Genomic DNA, 17,979 nt, shown 5'->3' with positions numbered 1-17,979 from the left:
GTGGGGTTCCTATGGCCAGGATCCTCACTGAACTTAAACCACCGGATGGTGTAACTGGCCTGTTGCTAGGCTGCCACTTCCACACCTTTAGGCGATAAGCTATTATTGTGCTATACAGAGAGCTCGGCCCAGTGCTCTGGGCGGGGGCAGAGACGCTAGTGCTCCACCTACCGCCAGGGAACAAGCCAGGTAATAAACCCTTTCACCCCAAGAATGTTTTGCTGTTGATCTCTTTGGTCACACTGAATCCATAGCGACCTTGCCCGGGGCTGAAACCCATTGGCAAGGTACCTGGCCAGATGCCAGACAGGGGCAGCAGGAAGGCTGTAGCTTATGGCGGCTTCCTCTGTGCTTCTGGAATATACAAACCTTTCATACCCCTGAGGGCCCCTGCCCCCACTCCCCAAGGCTCTACCCAGCACCCCAAACCAGCCTGATGTATGCACATATCCCAGGTCACATGCCCCACCATCTGTGACTTCAGACTGAAGGGCCAGGGCAGGCCAGGGTGCAGGAGGGGTCCTTGGAAGATGCTGTGCTGACGGTCACGTCTAGAACATCCCCGTTAGTGTTCGTCTGGGTTGGGGTTGGCGGCCATGCCAGCCTCATTCTCTCAGGCTATCTCCCTGATCCCAGGTGTCCTCGCAGGTGCTGTGGGAGGGGGTGTGGGGTGAACAGGGATAGAGCCTAAGGACCCAGGTTGCCCAGGGCGCTCTGAGCCCCTCACCTCTTTCGGCTTTGGCTTTCTGGTCTTCCACAAACTAGGCTATGTTGAGCCTCATGTGAGGCCTCTCGTGACGACGTAATTCAGACACATCCAGTGAACGCTGGGTTTCAGGGAAGAGGTACATGCCCTAGGAAGGGGCACAGGGAAGGGAACCCACATGCCTAGCAGGGCCTCTCTGGAGGTGACGTCACCGTGCCTGTAACACCTAAGCAGAAAAGGCCCACCCTGGAAGGTGGGGCGGCCAGATGGCCACCAGGGTGTCTGCAGAACAGTGGGCGGGCCTGGCCCAGGAATACCAGCTCCCCACACGGGCAAGCAAGTCTCTTCCCTTTGGACAAGATGGGGCCTGCTAGGTACATTTCCCATGCCCACCACCTGCATCGCACAGATTTGTTTTTCACAGTGACTTCGAGTCCCTGGAGAATGAAAAAATCAGGGATTCAGAGAAATGGACATGCAATGTAGCCTTGATCATGCTGCCCACCACCTCCCCCAGAACCCCATTCAGGCTAACGACCTAAAGCTCATCACACACCTGTGAGACAGGTGCTTTTATTCCCACCCCACAGCTGAGGAGAGGGAGGCAGAGAAGGTAAGACTTGCCCAAGGCCAGAACCGCAGCCCCCTGACTCCAGAGCCCACATTCTTCACTACCCATCCCCACGGCAGGGGCTTTCCTCAGGTCTGAACCTGGAAGGGGTCTCGGCTTCTTCCTTCTGTCTACCCAGGGGTCAGGGCACACAGCCCCAGGTTCTGGTTGGTGGCAGTGCAGGAAACAAGCTGGCCCAGGCCAAGGCTCCACTGGGCCAGTGGTTCACCAGGGCCTGAAGCTCAGGGAGAGTATGAAAAGGGCCACCCCAGAAGCACTCCCTGGGAATCTGAAATCAGCACCTGCTGGAGGTCAGGGAAGGGGCTGAGCCCCTGCTGCACCTGTAGGAAGGGGAGGCAGGCAGGGATGCGCACCCCTCATTCAGCCGGCCTTGGGCGGGAAAGGCAGGGACAGATCTCTTGCCTGACTTTCCTCCCCTTACTTCCACCTCCCCAAGTGCCCTCCAGGGATAAGGGGCAGCTGCCTACCAGGCCTTTGCTCAGATGGAGAAGGGCCTATGGGAACCCCTGGGGCTAGGTCCCAGAAGGAGGTCACGGCCCCTGGCTACCTCCAGCCTGTTCCCAGGCATACTGAAGTGCCCACATGTCTGGCAGGACCTGATGGACAAAAGACATGATATCCCTGAGAGGCCCTATAAACTTCCTTTGAGAATAGTCTAGGAAATAGGCAAAACAGTCATGTTTAGCTGCAAGCCTGGCAGGCACAGGAGGGCACAGAAGCAGACAAAGGGTCAGCTGTACCCAGGCTCACTCCCTGGAGGGGCAGCAGGCTGGTGGGGGGTATCACTCACCAGCCAAAGTTAGGGAACTCAGGTCCGTGGGCTGGTGTCTGGGGCCTGCAGCACCTGGGCACCACCTGCCAGGCCTGACTCTGCACTCCAGCTCTGCCTAGAACCTCAGGTGCCCTGACCCTGGCCCAAGGAAGAGAGGGTGGCAGAGAAGTCACTGTGGCCATGTGCTGGCACTTAAGCATGGGGCATGTCATGCCCGGAAGAGACCACAGGGGTCAAGAGCATAAGCAGATGTCCTGGGACATCCTGTCCACTTAAGGCAGACCCTATCCCCACCCTCAGCTCACAGCCTAGTTGAGGCTCAACAAACAATATAAGTGCCTGTCTAGTTGCAGCCCTCATGCTGCAGCCTGAAGGCCACTCTCAGTAGGAGAAGAGCTGGCAGGTGAGGGAAGGCTGGGAGGCCCTCGGCCCCCTCGCCCTCCCTGCTTACCAGGCTACAGCCTCCAGAGGTTCTGTCACCCAGAGGGGCAGGGAGGAGAAAGCTGGTGCTGAGGGCGGAGCAGTTGCGAGCCTCGCAGGGGAAGGGCCCTGCTGAACGGTTCTGACGCTGGAGCCCAGAGCTACCCCCGGACAGGGCCTGCTTGGGATGCCCGGTCCTCGTGATCCTGCTGTCAGCCCCAGGGCCTCTGGGAACATCCTCCCAGGCCACCGGTGAGTGGGGTTGGGGGGGCTACACCTGCTTGCAGGCTGCTCAGCAGGTGTGAGTTGGCCTTTGCCATGAGCAGGGCGCTGATCTCGGGATCACCAAGGTGATGGGCAGCTTCTCCAGCCCTAGGTGCTCTGAGGTGTACCCTGCAGGGCACAGAACAGAAAGGGTGTTGGCGACTCTGTCCTGGGGTGACCGCCTGCTAGTCCTGCCTCCCCTTCTGTCTCATGGGCATGTCAAATTAGGTAAGCCTGGGCAAGCACAGCTCCCAGCAGGCACAAGACCACAGGAAGCAGGGCTCTGGCTTGTCCTGGAAGGTGGGGCTTGGGAAGATGAGGGTCCTTGCTCTATAGGAATTACAGCTTTGTGGGCCCTAGACTCTCATATGTCACCCCCAAAAACCCACCCCTAACATGAGCCCCTACTAAACACTCTGTGTGAGGGGGTATGAGGGTAGGGATGACCCTCAGGGAAAGGTTCTTTGGGGCAGAGGAGGTTTGGGTTGGGCTTCAGGGCAGTCAGAGGGGTAAGTGACATGCATCCCTCTGCCAGGGAGCCCAGGAGGACAAAGGTGTGCGGTGGGCCAGTTCTGGAAGAGAGCAGACATCCTCCCACTCACCACTGGGGCTGAGCGAGGCCGATCCGCAAGTCAGGAGGAGCTGTTCACACGCTGGTGCACCTGGGTCTGAACTGGTGGGCAAAATCTGCCCCGGACCTCCACCTGGCCGTAGACAGACACACCTCTGGCTGCAGGGAGCAGGTGTGAAGAGGACTCGGGGGGCACCAGCAGCGAGGGGGGCCTAGGCCTCTTGCCAGCCTGGAAGGGGCTTGGGAGGCAGCAGGGCACAGCCCAAGGCCAGCAGCACCCACTTCCAGCCCTGTGAAGCTGAGGAGACTTGTTAGAAACAGATTCTGGCTTTCGGGAGGCTGGGTGGGGAGGACAGCACGCACTTAAACTGAAGAAAGATAGGAGAGGGAGGCCTCTGAGCTGGGCGCCGCCTGGGCACAGCCACCAGGGCGGGGCTGGGCTGGGCTCCGCCACTAGGAGCTGGGGCAGTGAGGGCACTGTTCCGCTGCTCCGCCTTGGTGGGCCCTCTTTGTTGAGCAAACCAGGACTCATTGCATCTCATGTGGACCCCAGGGCAAAACAGAGCTGCCACTCCCACGGGGAGGCAGGTGGGGGGTTGTAGGGAGGGGACAACCGGGGGCAGGGGTGTGTGCCTGGGGCAAGGTAGAGGATGTGGAGAAAAGGGTCTTCTCTGAGGGCCATGGAGGAAGGCAGGTAAGCAGTGAGGGGCCCCCAGGTATTCTGCCTCAGGCCCTCTGACACCCGCCCCGCAACCAGCATTCTCTGTTTGGCCTGAAGCTCAGATGGCACTCTTCTTGCTGCCAGTAGGACTTCCTGGCTCAGCGGAAGGATGGAGCCTGGATTCAGCAGGAGAGGTGACAGGCATGAGACACAAGCGGAGAGGGGCAGGGCAGCCCCGGCAGTCAGGCCTGGGCCTCGGACGTGACACCTGCCCTGGCCATGGGCACGTCATGCTGGCACCTGCCACATATGGCCTCCAACTCAGAGGTCCCAAGTGTCAGGCCAGGACTGGAGCCTGACTGCTGTCAGGGCAGGGGCAGCAGTGGGATGGACACCGGCAGGGCAGACACCCTGGGCCTGCCGACTGGATGAGCTCTGCTGAAGGGCGGGACTGGGCTGGGCTGCTCAGACCCACCTCTGTGACAGGGGCAGCCCCATCCTCTGGTTAGACTCCTAAGCTGGAACCCACCCACCTGGGGGTGGGGAGGAAGGGACATGTAGTCCCCTCAGATCTCAGCCCCTTCCACCCAGTGGGCACCATAAAAAGGGGTGCAGAATCACCCGGCACTCCTCCCGGTTGGCTACAGTCTCCTGGAGCGGTCTCCGTGACCCCGGGGTGAGTCAGGATAGCGGTCCAGCAGTCCCCAGGGCAGGATGGCTGACAGGAACACAGCAGGAGTTAGCACTGGCTTCTCAGGCCTGAGTCCTGGTGGCCCAAGGACTCAGTCTACACTGCAATCCTATCTTCCCTGCCAGCCCTAGTAACCATGAGGGGGCCTCATAAAGTCCTTCTGAGGGGCTAAGCATCCCTTTCCCAGGACCCCAGGCCCTCACTGTCCTGAGAAGACACAGGGGCCTGAGAGTTGGGTCTGTCCGGGAGGCCAGGGTGCCGGAGACATGGGGAGCAGACCAAGCTGAGGCAGAGGGCCCAGCCTGGGGAGCCTGAGTGGGCAGCAGCTCAAGGGCCCAGGGTCAGGGTCCCCACAGCAGTAGGGGCTCTGCGGCACCGTCCCCTGCCCTGGGGCCCCTCAGGCCTTCTCAGCTGGGCCGGGGCCTGATGGTGCGGCGGACTGGGCTGGGGTCACCACCACCACCGTCGGAAGGCGACTGTGTGGTTGCAAGAGACACATTCTTTCAGGTCAGAGTTGGGCCTTCTCCTGAGGGGGCTCACGGAAGACCCAGCTGCTCCACCCACACCCCTTGGTAAGAACGAGCCAGGGCAGGAGGCACCTCCTGAACGGATGCTGGAGGCGTGGGAAGCAGCCAGTCCTCAGACGGGAGTCCGGGCAGAGTCCTCTTCCTGTGCCCAGCAGAGCCCCTGGGGCAATCCTCCCTTAGAATCCTCCGGGCACCCTTCTGCACAGCTCTGACCAAGCCCTGCACCATTACGGTCCTGGTGGCCCAAGGACTCAGTCTACACTGCAATCCTGTCTTCCCTCCAGTCAAGTAGCCTCAGGCGATCCATGCTCTCACCTTTTTTCTGTAAACCACACACACCACATCCCTATTCTTCAGGATGCAGGACTGAGGTCTGCACTGAGGATGTGCTAGAAACTGATGCGTCCCCAGCCTTGCTTCCTGGCCCCGCCAGTCCCTGCAGGGCAGCTGCACCGGGGCCTTCCCCGTTTCCAGATCTACCTCTAGGTCTCTGCATGAGCCGCTCAACCGGCGCAGACGGCGTTTCACACTTCTACCTACTTCTTCCTTCCTGTCCCCAAGGCCTACTGCAGGCGGCCCCTCTTCTGCGACCCAAGGACGCCTCGTCCCCAGGCTAGGAGAGGCCCCTCCTGAGCTCCCACAGTAACTGCCCCCCAGGTTCTGTCCCAGTGGTGACCAGTGTGCTGGGATTGCCCATCGCCTGGCCTGTCCCCTTCACAGGCCAGGGAACTCAAGTCTGCTGTGGATAGACATACAGGGGGTGAGGGCACCTGCCGCTCCAAATTCTGGCCCAGTACACAGGAGGGATACGGAGCTGGGCTCAGTAGGACCCACCAAGATTAGAGTTGATGCTGGGCAGGCCTGACCTGCTCTAGTGGGCTGACCCCTGGCCCAGGTGCCGCTCAGCAGCCCGGGGAACAAGCCTCTGTGGGAACAGAACCCAGTAGAGGCAGGGAATCTGGAGGGGACACCCAAAGGCCTCCCCACACCAGATAAGTTGTGGGAATAGCTGTCCCTCTCAGTGGGATAAAGTCACCAGCATGGGGAGGGTGTGACAGCTCTGTTCTAGGCATTCCTGGGAGAGGGTCATCTTCTGGGTCTGGTGACCAGCTTTCTCATGGGGCCGTGGGCTGCAGACCAACAACCCAGGACACACAAGGGTCTCAGGAGGGAGGGGCTTTCCTTTAGCAGGGAAGTGGCTGCCTGGTGGGCATGTGACAAGGGCCCACATAGCCAGCGCTAGCTGGCACAAAGGAGCTGGAGTCTCAGCACCTTCTGGGCTGAGTGCAGGGACTGCTGCCACCTGTGAGCAAAGGGTTAGGCACCTGGTAAGGATATACTCACCCTCTGACCCCCAAACACTCACTGGCCAGGCCGCAGGTCCAAAAACAACCCAAAAGCTTTAATGCTTAATGGCCTGCCTCCAGGGCCCGCAGCCTTGTTACGAATGCCAGCCAGGCCACGCCCGTCTGCCAGCTTCGGGTCGCTCAGTCCTCTGCAGGTGGGTGATTCACAGCGGGCAAGGCTGACTGGGGCTTTGGCAGTGCCAGGATCCCCACTCCCTATCTTCAGAGACCTCCCAGGCCATCACTCAGCCTGTGCCTTCTAGTCCCTGAGTCCCCGCTGCTAAGCTTCCAGCACACACACGCTTTCTTGGGGTAATGCCGTAGGTAGGGGACACAGCCCAGGGAAGTCAGTGTTGTTGATTCAGGACCAGCCTAGGGACTCCCAGGGGTGAGAGCAGCAGGCCCAGAACAAGGATGGCTGTGCCCCCTGCAGCGGTGGGGGGGGGGGGGGGTGCTCCAGACTGGGGATGAGGGGCATGGGCTGCGGCCGCAGGCTTTCCTGGGGGACGCCTCTGGGAAGTGTAAGTCACGCACACCGAACAACATCCCACTGTAAGAGAGCAAAGTCCTGTGGTATAGGAACTTTCTAGAGGAAGGTTCTGCTTGCCTTAGCCTCGAATCCCAGGATGTGGCTGGGGTCTAGGCCCCTGCCCTGGGGAGGGAGCAGAGAAGAAACCATAATGGGTGTGTCAGGCATCACTCCCACAACAGTCCTGTGAGGTAGGCTGGTTGTCCTGTTCTACAAACAGAGACCTGAGGGCTCAAGGGAGGAGGTGACCGGCCAGATCACACAGCAAGGAACACACGAGCCAGGATTCAAGCCCAAGGCTTTGGGCTCCCAAGCCCTCGCGTTTTCTCTAAGGAAGAAATAGGAAGCAGTCCTTGCCAACAAAGGCCCTCAAGTCAAAAGCTCAGGGGCCCTCAGCCCCGTCCGGTGGGAGGAGGGAGTAGTAAGAGCCGGAGAACCTCCCAGGGCATGTCCACTCCTGGCCCTGGGCAGCTGGGCTGGCAGAAGGGAGGGGTAGGGAGAGTAATCCCCAGACAGTAGCTGTCCAGCGCTACAGGTGATGGCTCTGGCTCCCCAGCAGCTGTGGGCGGGGCAAGGGCCGCTCCTGTCCTGAGGCCTTGTGCCCCCAAGTGGGCAGGGCCAGGCCATTGAGCCAGGCGGTTTCCAGCAAGCTGCGGAAGCGGGCCCTGAGCGTGGGGCCAGGTGGGCTGGTGCTGCCCATAGGGGCAGGGGAGGCACCACTGGACCCTCCCCCAGCAGGTGCCTCTGTTTTCTCCGGGCCAGGGGTTGGTGGCTTCCTCCCGGGCTTCCTGGCCTTGGGGGCAGGTGACTTCCCAGCCAGGGCTAGACTCTCCAGCTCGTCTCTGGCTGTGGTGGATTCTGAGGAGGCCACAGATCCAGCCTCAGTGTCAAAGTCACCTGGAAAATGAACACACAGTCAGGCTACAGACCCCAACACTGTCTAAGGTTGCCCACGGAACAGTGGCTCTCCAAAAACTGGGGGAGGCCACAGCTCAAGGAGGGCGTGAGGACAGGGGCACCCAGCCAGAGGCAGGAAGCTGCACCCAGTCACTTGCTCACCAGGCCCCAGGCTCTTGCAAGCCCAGTCAGAGCAGGAAGGGACTGTGAAGTGCCTGGGCCCCACTGTCCAGCAGGCAGCCCAGGAAAAATGGGTTTGTCCCTCTTTGGGCCACAGACAGCCCACAGGAGAACACCGGGCCAGGAGGCCTGAAGGATGCAGGGCACTCATGCCCTCGTCCACACCCAGGAAGACAGTGCACACACTTGCATTTGCTTGGCACCCCATCCGGGCAAGGCCTCCAACTGCTAAGTGCTTGGGGTCAGCCATGCTTGTCTGTCAGACTCCGAGCTCACATCTGTACCTCACTGACTCGGGGTCCTTCTCCCGCCTGGCCTGGAGCCCAGGCCGGGTGAAATCCCAGAGCAAGGAAGGTGTGACGGGGAGGCGGGACAAGGGGCGGTTCCTGTGAAGACACAGCCCCAGCCCGGACAGAGGCTGGGCAGCAGGGGCAGGGAGTAGGGAGGGGAAGACTACAGGGTGGACCTCGGGCCTCGACGCAGGCTTCCTGTGCAGGGGTGGTCACGCCAGACACCAGCTGGCACCATCACCAAAGCCCTGGCTGAGAAGTGAGATGGCACACACCACGAGACACCACAGCACTTCCTGAGAGCTGGCCAAGTGACCTGAACCCACGCCATGGGAGAGCAACATGGGTAAGGCACTGTTTAGTAGGGACAGCAAACCACAAAACAATGCTCTGGTTCACGGGCACAGGTCCCCAGATGCAGACACCTGGGACTGCTGAAAACTGCACAAAGGGCAACAGTGGGGAGGAGGGTGGGACCCTTGCCAGGTGGGTGGGGGCGCTGTTCACTAAGGGAGAGGAGACGGGGGTGGGAAGTGGGCTCACGAGCGTGGTTAGGGAGGAGCGAAGAGTCAGAGAAACACCATGTGCAGAAGTCCAGCACACAGTAGGCTATTTGGGGCTCAGGCTTAGAAGAGGGTTGGCTGGGTGGGATGCAGACACAGGGAAAATGAACTGAGATAGAAAACGGCCTCGTCAAAGCCCCAGAGCCCAAAGAAGAAGGCTGCTGCAAGATGGAGAAGGCCCAGCAGGGGAGGAGGGCGCCCAGGAAGGCGCAGCACGAGGGGAGGCTGAGGAAGGGTTTCCATGGGGATGCACCAGCTGGCGTGTTCAGAGACTTCCAGAAGAGGCTGTGAAGGCTCCCGCTGACGCTGGTGTGAAGAGGGATGATGGGGGGCTCTAGAAGGCCGGCTCCCTCCCCTGGCAAAGTTCTTGGGCCTTCCTGCCCTTTCCAGAGGCCCAGGAATCCCACAGCCCCTGGCTGTGACCACTCACACAGCCCACACACCTGTCACTCGCTCACACAGCTCCGGCGGCTCCTGGGGCTGCCCCATGCTCACCCAGCTGGCGGCGCACACAGTCACGCCACTGCAGGCCCAGGAGGTCGGGGTAGATGTCAGGCAACTGGCGCAGTGCCAGCAACTTCAGCATGCGGGATGTGCAGCCATGCAGGGCTCGTTCCCGCAGCGCCCGCTCCTCCGACAGTGTGGTGGGCCGCAGCTCCACGCGATGCTCCTGAAGCACATGGTCCACGGAAGCGGGCGGCAACCTTGGGAAGAGCCGCTCCTTCACCAGGTGGATGGGCACGAAAATGGCACCAGCCCGCACCACATGGGGGAAGGGGCACTGCTGTGTGCACACGAAGCTTTGCAGCTGGGACAGCAGCCTGCCCAGCAGCCCCTGCACACCCTGGCAGTCCTGCCACGCTGCCCGGCCCCAAGGCCCAGCCGTCTCAAGCCACTCACGCAGCTTCTCAGGTGGGGAGTGGGCCACTGAGCCTGAGATGGCATCACACAGAGATGCGTGCAGTCCTGCAAAGTGTTGCTCTGGGGAATCTGCTCCGGTTGGGGTAGACGCTGGAGCAGGGCCTGCACCTGGAGCTGGAGCCCGGGCTGGAGCTGGCGATGGGGCCAGGGGAGGGCCTGGGGTGGGAGAGGCCACAGCCACAGCTGGAGGGCTGGGCAGTGCCAGGTTGAAGCAGGCCATGGGCAAGGGCTGGGTGACAATCTGTAGTCCAAGGGGCACAGATGGGGGGGTGGGTGCAGGCTGGGTAGAGGCAGGGGCTGAGGTGGGCACGGATGGGACCACAGCTGCAGGCAATGCTGCTGGCCGGAGGATCTTGAATTTTCGGAACATGAAGGCCACGGAGCTGTGGAAGTTGGTCCTTGGGGAGGCCTCTGTGGTCACTGGCTCCCCAGGCAGCTCTGGTGCCTCTATTACTGCCTTTTTTGGGTCTGGCAGATCTGGGACTGTGTTCCCCATGCCTGGCACATCCGTGGCTGCAGTGGGTCTGGCAGGCACCACAGGACTAGGGACCTTGACAGGAGAAGCCTCTGCCACAGACTTCTTCACACTCAAGTCCAGGGCCACCTCCTCCCTAAGTGAGCAGTGTGCCCTTGAGGGGGCTTCCTGGCCAGGCAGGGTGCCCCTGCAGTCTTTGTCCTGGCTCCCTTTGGGGGCTGGAGCTGAGTCAGGCTCAGCCGTGGCCTCGGGCGCCTGAGCATCCAGATAGTCACGGTAGGGGGCCAGACTGAAGACATTGTCAATAATAGGCATTGGTGGCGAGCTGGGTGGCAGAACGCCCTGGTTCTGAGGAAGAGACTGGCGCTCCTGGGCACAGGGTGGGAGTGCTGGTGGGGTGCAGGGAACTGGACTGTCTCCAATTACAATGGGTGCCCCAGGGTGCTCACCCAGCTGGGGCTGGAGCTGCTCTTTCCTGCAGCTGGGCAGCCACATCTTCTCGGCTTCCTGCACTGGCTTCTCTGCTGGCCTCACAGGCTCTGGGCATGGCTGGTTGGCAGGCAGAGGCTGGCATGCCCGCTGGAAGGCACTGGGCTGCGGCACAGCCTGCACGCTGTTCTGGGAAGATGGCGCCCCTCCGAGCCCTGGGGATGCTCCACAGAGAGAAAGGTCATCCCGGGCGAAAGGGAAGCCCAGTGTCTGGGGAGCAAAGTCCAGCGGGCACTGCGGAGCAAGAGGGGGATCCAGCTGGAGGCCCGGCGAGGGTGCCGGGAGGGGGCCAGCTGGGTAGGAGTAAGTGTCCAGCCCCACTGGGGGCATATAGGGCGTCTGGGCTGCCTGCTGCCTCAGGTAGGGGCTGCTCAGCCCGCCGGCTGGGTACCCGGCCCCCTTGGGTGCCCCCAGAGGCTGCAGGGGAAGCACCGAGCTGTAGGGGCCTGGCTTCTCCGGGTGGCGACAGGCTGGAGGGCAAGGCAGCGGGTAGTGGGTGGGCACTGCGTCCTGGCAGGCTGGTCCCAGGGGTTGGGCCAGGTGGGTCCAAGGACTGGGGGGTCCTTCAGACAATGCCTGCTTGGGGTCCCCAGAGTAAGGACCTGCATACTTGGAAGCCAGGAAGCCTGTGCTGTGGATGGTCCGGTACTTGTCCAGGAATGCCTGGCACGGGGAGAAGCTCACTGAGGGGTCTTTGCCAGATCCCCCGGCCGGCACACCACGCAAGAAGGTGCTATCCAGGGACTGGCCCTTGCCAGGAGCTGGGGTCAGAGAACAAGGTGGGTCAGCTGGTGGTAACAGGGACCCAGGCACGAGCGCCCAATCAACATCCAGTGGCCTCTTTGCTGCCCCTTCCCCCAGGCAAGTTGAGAGCCCATAACACAGAGGGTTCCGGTAGACAGGTTTGGGCGCTGCAAGTGGCGGGCCTGGGTAGGAATGGGCCTGGGGACTGAAGGGCAGGAGGTCAACAGGGCCGGAGTCTTGCACCTTCTCAGAGCTTTCTGCTGCTGGGCGGTACAGTAAGCAGCTGGGCAGCAGGTTGTCTGCCCGAAGTGGGGGTGCAGCCATGGTGGAAGGATACAAGGGGGGGTATGGAGCCCAGGATGCCACTCGCTCAGACCCTGCCTTGGGAGCACCCCCCATGGGGCAGGAGAAGTAGGCACCCTTGTAGCTGCAGGGGTCCTGGTTACCAGCAGAGGGGGGCAGGCTGTGTCCAGGCCCAGAGTCAGCCTCTAGGCGAGGCAGCTTGCCATACATCACAGGCCCCAGGGTCCCCAGTGGCCGCTTCTCTGCCATCACTGTGAAGGCTTCAAGCCTCCAGGGCCCCAGCTATTCAACCGCTGACCTAGGAGAGAGGGAGAAAGGCCCAGGCCATCAGAGAACAGGCGTAAGGCAAACAACAGAGGGCTCTGCCCTCGCTGGCTCACTGCCACACCCGGGAACTTGGCACTCAGTGGATGCTCCACAACGACTGTGAATGGATGAAGGCACGAGCCACGTAATGCAGAAGTCCCAGCTTTATATTTCAAGCAGCACAACCCTTTGTTTATTAAATTCTTGTGCAGCAGCCCTACCCCCACCCCCCCACCCCCCCTCCAGGAGCACCTTCTGTTTCGCTTTCTTCCACCTGACTCCCAAGACCCCCTCCTAGGGATTTCAAGTTTTGCAGGGCACAGCCTAAGGATCAATTCACTTGGCTACTTACCCCCTCCCCATATACAGAGAAGAGGGCCCACGCATTTCAAAGTCACTGATAAAAGAGACCGAGAGGGAGTCTTCCTACCTCTCACAATAAGCTCTTATTCCAAGATGCCCAGTACAGCTAAGACGTGGAATTGCATCCAGTCTAAAATTCAGTTTCTGTGACGCTCTTTAGATCTCACTCCCTGACCTACCAGTCTTATCAAAAATGGCAGAGCTGGGCCTGGAACCCAGGTCTGCAGGTCAAAAGCGACACAGATTCTGGGCTCGGTTCCAGAGGGTGGTCCCTGGGGAAAGGTCATGGAGGGCATTGCTTGGTACCACCCCACGCCTTTCACCCAAGCCCTGCCTCCAGCAGGAGAGAACCAGCTGCCCGGCAGGTGGTGCTGTGGTGCCAGCACAAAGGTCCCAAAGTGTGCAGGAAGAGACTGTGCCCACACCAACACCCCAGTAGCTGGTTATTCCAAGGCATGTGGGGGCAGTACGGAACCAGGGACAAGCAGGTAGGGAGGTGGAAGGATGTGACTGTCCAGGCAGGGCCCAGGGGCTGCAGCATGAGAGCTGGCAACTACACCCTTCGCACTGATGTAAAGACTGAGTGCCAAAGAAAGACTAAGGGCCTGAAGAAAGGCCAAGCAAGGATGGCGACCCAGGCCCAGAGGATGCAGGCCCCCAGTGACCCCTCAGGGGGCACCTGAGGCTAATCTGCTAGGGCCACTGACGTACTTCTACCTCCCCGAGAGCCCTGTGCCCTGAAACTCTCAGGTGGCTTAAAAGGATGAATCAGCACAGTCTTGCTATGATTAGGCGATGGGCCAGGTGTCACAGGTTTCCATCACCACTGGGCCAAAATCAGCCCCCTCTCCTCCCTTCTGGCTGGTAGCCAGTGGCAGCCACAGGCTCAGAGTTAGACCAGCACATTTTGGGGACAAGAAAAGCCAAGGCAGTATGGGGGCCAATACCCACTCCCACCCCAGTCTAACTGCACCAAGGAAACCAGGTAAGACTCTCAGATAGGTCAGCTCATCTCCTGGCCAGAATCTGACACCTCAGGCCAAACTAGAGACGGGGATGCTCCGCAGAAGAGGCCGCAGGGCAACAGGCCCGAAAGCAATGCCCTAAGAGAGGGGGCTGCATCCCCGGAGGAAAGCCCCGGTCCTGCTGCACAGCAGCCTTGCAAGAGGGGGTTGTAGAGTTTTGGGGGTGCTGAGCACCCAGGCATCTCCCCTGGCCCCGGCTCCCTGGCATGCTCCCTAGGGCCTGCTCCACACCCACCCCCGGCCCCAGGAGTCCTTCTCTCCTGGGCTCTGCCCATTGTGTGCCCTTTGCCCTGGAGACTTTCCGAGACACCCCCCACCCCGGGGAGCCAGCCAAAGGAGGTGAAGCCACCTGGGTCCCTCAGGATCCTTGGGGGAGAGATGGGGGCTCCAGGGATCCAAAAGAGGTATGAAGGGTATGGGGGAGGGGTGTCACGTCCCGCCAGTAGATGGCCAGCACACTCCCTCAAACACCCCTGCCCACCCAAGACGGTAGCCAACATGCGGGTGCCTCCTTCCCTGACACACACACACATACTGAAGAGGCAGGCAATTGCTTGGAGAAAGGGGACCCCAGGGTGCAGGGTCACAGCACCGAGCTGTTTGCTGGCTGAGGTTGGAGTGGGCTGGGGACACCCACCTCAGCCAGGGCCCAGGAGAAGGGCGCACCCCCGCGCGGGGCCATCCCAGTCTAAGTAGCAGGGGAAGCAAACAGCTCCAAGGCCCAATCCCCTCTTCCACTTCCTGGGAGATCTGATGAGCGATGGGAAAGACCAAGGAGAAGGCAACGATCGTGCCCAGCTGTGACCAGCGTCTGGACTCTCAGAGGGCGGGGTCCCGGCCCCCTCCGAGCCGCCTTACACCTCTCGGCAGAGGCTCAGGGCCAGGCTTCTACAACCGAACCCGGGGCAGCTCAGGTCCCGTGGAGGGGGAACGGTCGTGAGAGCGGCCTCCGCCCCCTTCACACTACCTGCCCCGCCAGCAACTCGGGTGCCCGGGGCCCTCAGCTGACTTTGGGGCTGCCGCCGCCCCCGACCCTGCGGGCTTCCGGGTGTCCTCATGTCCTGCCTGGCGGCGCTGAAACACACGTGCACCCCAGCAGGCCGATACACAGGCCGCCGCCACGCACGCAGACCCGTGCCTGCATGTACGTGCACGGCCCTTATCTGCACACATTCCCCTCCAGCAACGCCTTTCCCCTTGCTGGGGCCCCGGCACACGTGTGCACGCAGGCAGGCCCGCGCACCGTGCCCCGGGGACGGGGACCCAAAGACGGGCTCGGCCGCGGAGTCTGGGCAGCCACCGCCTCGGGGCGATCCCCAGCCTGGGCTGCGGCCAGAGGGTGAGTCAAGCCCTAGCGAGGAAACCGCAGGGCAGTCCCGTCCCAGCAGGGCGCGTCCAGGGCCGCGAGACGCCTCGGCACCCGCCGCCCCCCTGGCCCAGCCCCCCGCCTCCCCCTCGCCTCCGCCCGGGCAGTCCACGTGAGCCAGCCCCGCGGGAGGCCCGGAGGGCCGGGCCTGGGCTCCTTCTCACCAGCCCCACGCCGGATCGGGCGCCGGGGCCCCGCCGCGGCCCCGGGAGCCCTCGAAGTCCGGGGAAAGTCGGAGCAGCTGCCCCGGCAGCCCGCCCGCCGAGGACCCACGGCAGCCAGAAGCCGCCCCGCTTGGCCCAGGCCCTTGCGCCCCATCCCCGGGCCGGCCTGTAGGGGCGCCCTGGGGCAGCGCCACCCGCCCCTTCTCCACGCGCCACCCGCAAACTCGGCCCAAGTTTCCGCGCCCGCCAAGTGGGCGCCCTTCTACCTGCAGGGCGTCAGGCTTCCCGCTGCTGCCGCCCGGGGCCGTGGCCGCATCCTCCGGCGCCGCCGGGGCTGCAGGTCCTTGCCGGGCCGGGCCCTACGCGGGAAGTCGCGGGGAGCCCCGAGCCCCGAGCCACCCTCAGAGCTGCCGTTCGCGCCGCCGCCGGGCGCCGTCTGCGGTCCCGGGCGGGGCCGGGCGGGGGGCGGGGCGGGGGCGGGGCGGCCCGCGCGGAGAGGGGCAGAGCCCAGCCGCGCCTCTGGGAGCCTGCGCTCCCCTGGGCCCGAGGGTGCGGAGGGCCTGCCTGGGCCCGCCTTCCCGGAAGCCGGCCGCGGGCGCCGGGCGCTGTCCGTACCCACTGCCCTCCGAATCTTCATTCAGTCGCTCTGTTGAATCATTCGGTCATTGCCGCTTTGTAGCTGTGTGACGCTGTGCATGCCACTTGACCTCGTTGAGTTTCGGTTTCCTTATTTTAGTAAACTAGTGGTGGTGTAAGGATCGGAGGCGGTTGTATTCGAATACCCGACACACAGGAGGTCCTCAGGCCCCCTTGGCCAGTACTAGTTGCCTCAGAGGGCTGGAGAAGGGCTCCTTAGTCTGTCCACTCATCTCGATGCAGTGGGGGCGAATGTGGCTCGGCCCCTGCGAGGGCACCGCACCTGAGGTGTGGCAGGGGTGATTTCCCCATCCCTGGATTGAGCCAGGAGTGAGAGTGCTAGGGGGTTTCCTAAGCGGCCTCAGTGGGTACTTCTGAACCTTCTTGGCAAATCTCCCTCAGTAAGATGGGCTTAAGCCAGTGAAGCCTGGGAGGTGGGACGGGGTGGAGCATCCCAGCCAGGCATGTCATGGTTCCCAGAGAGGGTCTGGAGGGGTGGAAGGGGGCTCTCGGCATCCGCTCCGACTCTGGGCCCTCTGACGAATGAGAAGCCCCCCTGTGGTGCTGTCTTCTCTACAGAAACCTGGTCCCTCACAGTCCCTAGGCTGCCCGAACACCGGCCACAAGTGCGTGCTGTGGAGGAGGAGAGGAACAGGTGGTCATGCCAAAGGTCAGAGCAAGTTCATGGGGCAAAATCCACCCAGGCCACCCACTCACATCCCAAAGGTCTGCCTGAGTCAGAGGGCCACAGGTCCCACAAGTCAGGGAGCAGCTGGAGCAGCTGAACTGAGGAGGAGGGGCTGGATGTTACAGGAGGAGGAGGAAGAGGTCACCCAGGGCGTGGGGAGAGGGTGTCAGTCGAAAGCTGGAAGGTCCTTAGAAATAGTCAAGAGAATCAGAGAGGCTGGGGCATTTCCCGAGGTCACACAGCAGGCTGGGATTAAACATTCAGATCTCCTGGCTCTCAGCCTGCAGATCTTCCTGCTGCCACACGGTAATGTCAGGAAGTGCATCTGTGTACTGACAATTAGGATTCATGGCCAAACCTCAGGTCATAGGCCATTCTTCCCCACTCTTGGTCTTCAACAATTCTGCTCTCCCCTCCCCCTCCTCCAGCACAACACCCATTCCCCACCTCAGCCCTGCTGTTGGGGTGTGGGAGGAGTTCTCCACTTTCAGGGCCTCTAGGACCCTCAGGTTGTAGGTTCAGGCGCTCCGTGTTCTCTCCAATCTCTGAGCCAGAGTGGGGCCCACCCAGACCAGGACCAGCCTAGGGACCCCCTAGAGGCCAGTTAGGATTCTGCAGCCCCATTGAATCTTGTCTTAATTTAGGGGTACTTCACAAAGATAGCAGCCCCCTTAATCAGTGTTTTGTCCATTTCTTTTTGGCATCCTTAAAAACCTTGGATTATAAAAGAAAGGACACAGGGTCGGGGGCTTGGGAGCCACTTTGTGACCTTCTGACCCTCAATTTCCTCATCTGCAAAATGGGAAATATGAGGCCTGCCTCACAGACCACGATGAGTGTTGGACAAAACCAGTGTGGGAAACTGCCTGTAAACCAGAAAAAGCTCTGTGGAGTGTCAGCTGACTGTGCCCCGGACTTTGCCCTTTTTTTCTCTACCCCAAGGGTCATGTTAAGAGCCTGTGGAGAGAGGCGGCTATCAAGCCTTTGTTGGATGAGGGAAGGTGGTCAATGCCGGTGACGGCCCTGCGAGCCCCAAGTGTTTATTAGGCTGTGGTCTCGGAGAGGAGAAACGGTATTGTGTCTGGAAGAAACAGTGAACAAAAGCAGAGGAGGGTCCAGTCTGTCCTTATGTGGGCTTCCTGGGTGGAGCTAACCCAGAAAAGTAGCATAGAAAAGCCTAGAAGGGAAGTCCCACACTCACGCCCCCCACCCCACCAGCACGCCAGGATCACACAAGCCCTGCAGGCACCTGCTTCTCCTCCGCCCTATCCTAGACATTGATGACTCCTCCCGGCTCCCGGGGAAGGGAAGGTAAAAGGCCAGCTCCCTGAATCTCAGCTCATTATGTTTATTAATAATACCATCGCCACAAATCTCTTTCCCTCCCCTGGGGAGCTCCTTCTTACCCCAGAGGAGGGAGACATGGTGCTGGCAGCCACCCTATTGGCAGA

General features: G+C 61.4%; 1 protein-coding gene and 1 long non-coding RNA gene across 6 annotated transcripts; both read right to left on the bottom strand.

Moving 5' to 3' along the window:
- Positions 1-518: 518 nt before the first annotated feature.
- LOC140843211 (uncharacterized) lies at positions 519-4,833 on the bottom strand. The gene is made up of 3 exons (XR_012120812.1): positions 3,396-4,833; positions 728-2,922; positions 519-651 (listed from the first exon to the last, which is right to left on the bottom strand). It is a non-coding gene; the product is annotated as an uncharacterized lncRNA (long non-coding RNA).
- A 1,791-nt stretch (positions 4,834-6,624) lies between these two features.
- Positions 6,625-15,661, bottom strand: C8H15orf39 (chromosome 8 C15orf39 homolog). Of its 5 annotated transcripts, none has more exons than XM_037010183.2 (4): positions 15,471-15,659; positions 12,097-12,278; positions 9,544-11,694; positions 6,625-8,015 (listed from the first exon to the last, which is right to left on the bottom strand). In XM_037010183.2, exons 2-4 carry the CDS (start codon positions 12,227-12,229, stop codon positions 7,648-7,650), a joined length of 2,652 nt encoding a protein of 883 aa, XP_036866078.1. In that variant the 5' UTR covers positions 12,230-12,278; positions 15,471-15,659; the 3' UTR covers positions 6,625-7,647. The 5 variants fall into 5 exon arrangements, with proteins under 5 accessions (XP_036866078.1, XP_036866079.1, XP_036866074.1 ...); XM_037010184.2 differs by having other exon boundaries at positions 12,124-12,278; XM_037010179.2 differs by having other exon boundaries at positions 9,544-12,278.
- Positions 15,662-17,979: the final 2,318 nt, after the last annotated feature.

This window comes from Manis javanica, chromosome 8, assembly GCF_040802235.1.
Source record: "Manis javanica isolate MJ-LG chromosome 8, MJ_LKY, whole genome shotgun sequence".
Lineage (NCBI taxonomy): Eukaryota > Metazoa > Chordata > Mammalia > Pholidota > Manidae > Manis > Manis javanica.
The sequence above is the reverse complement of the archived record's forward strand: the minus strand, read 5'-3'. Positions and strand labels throughout refer to the sequence as shown.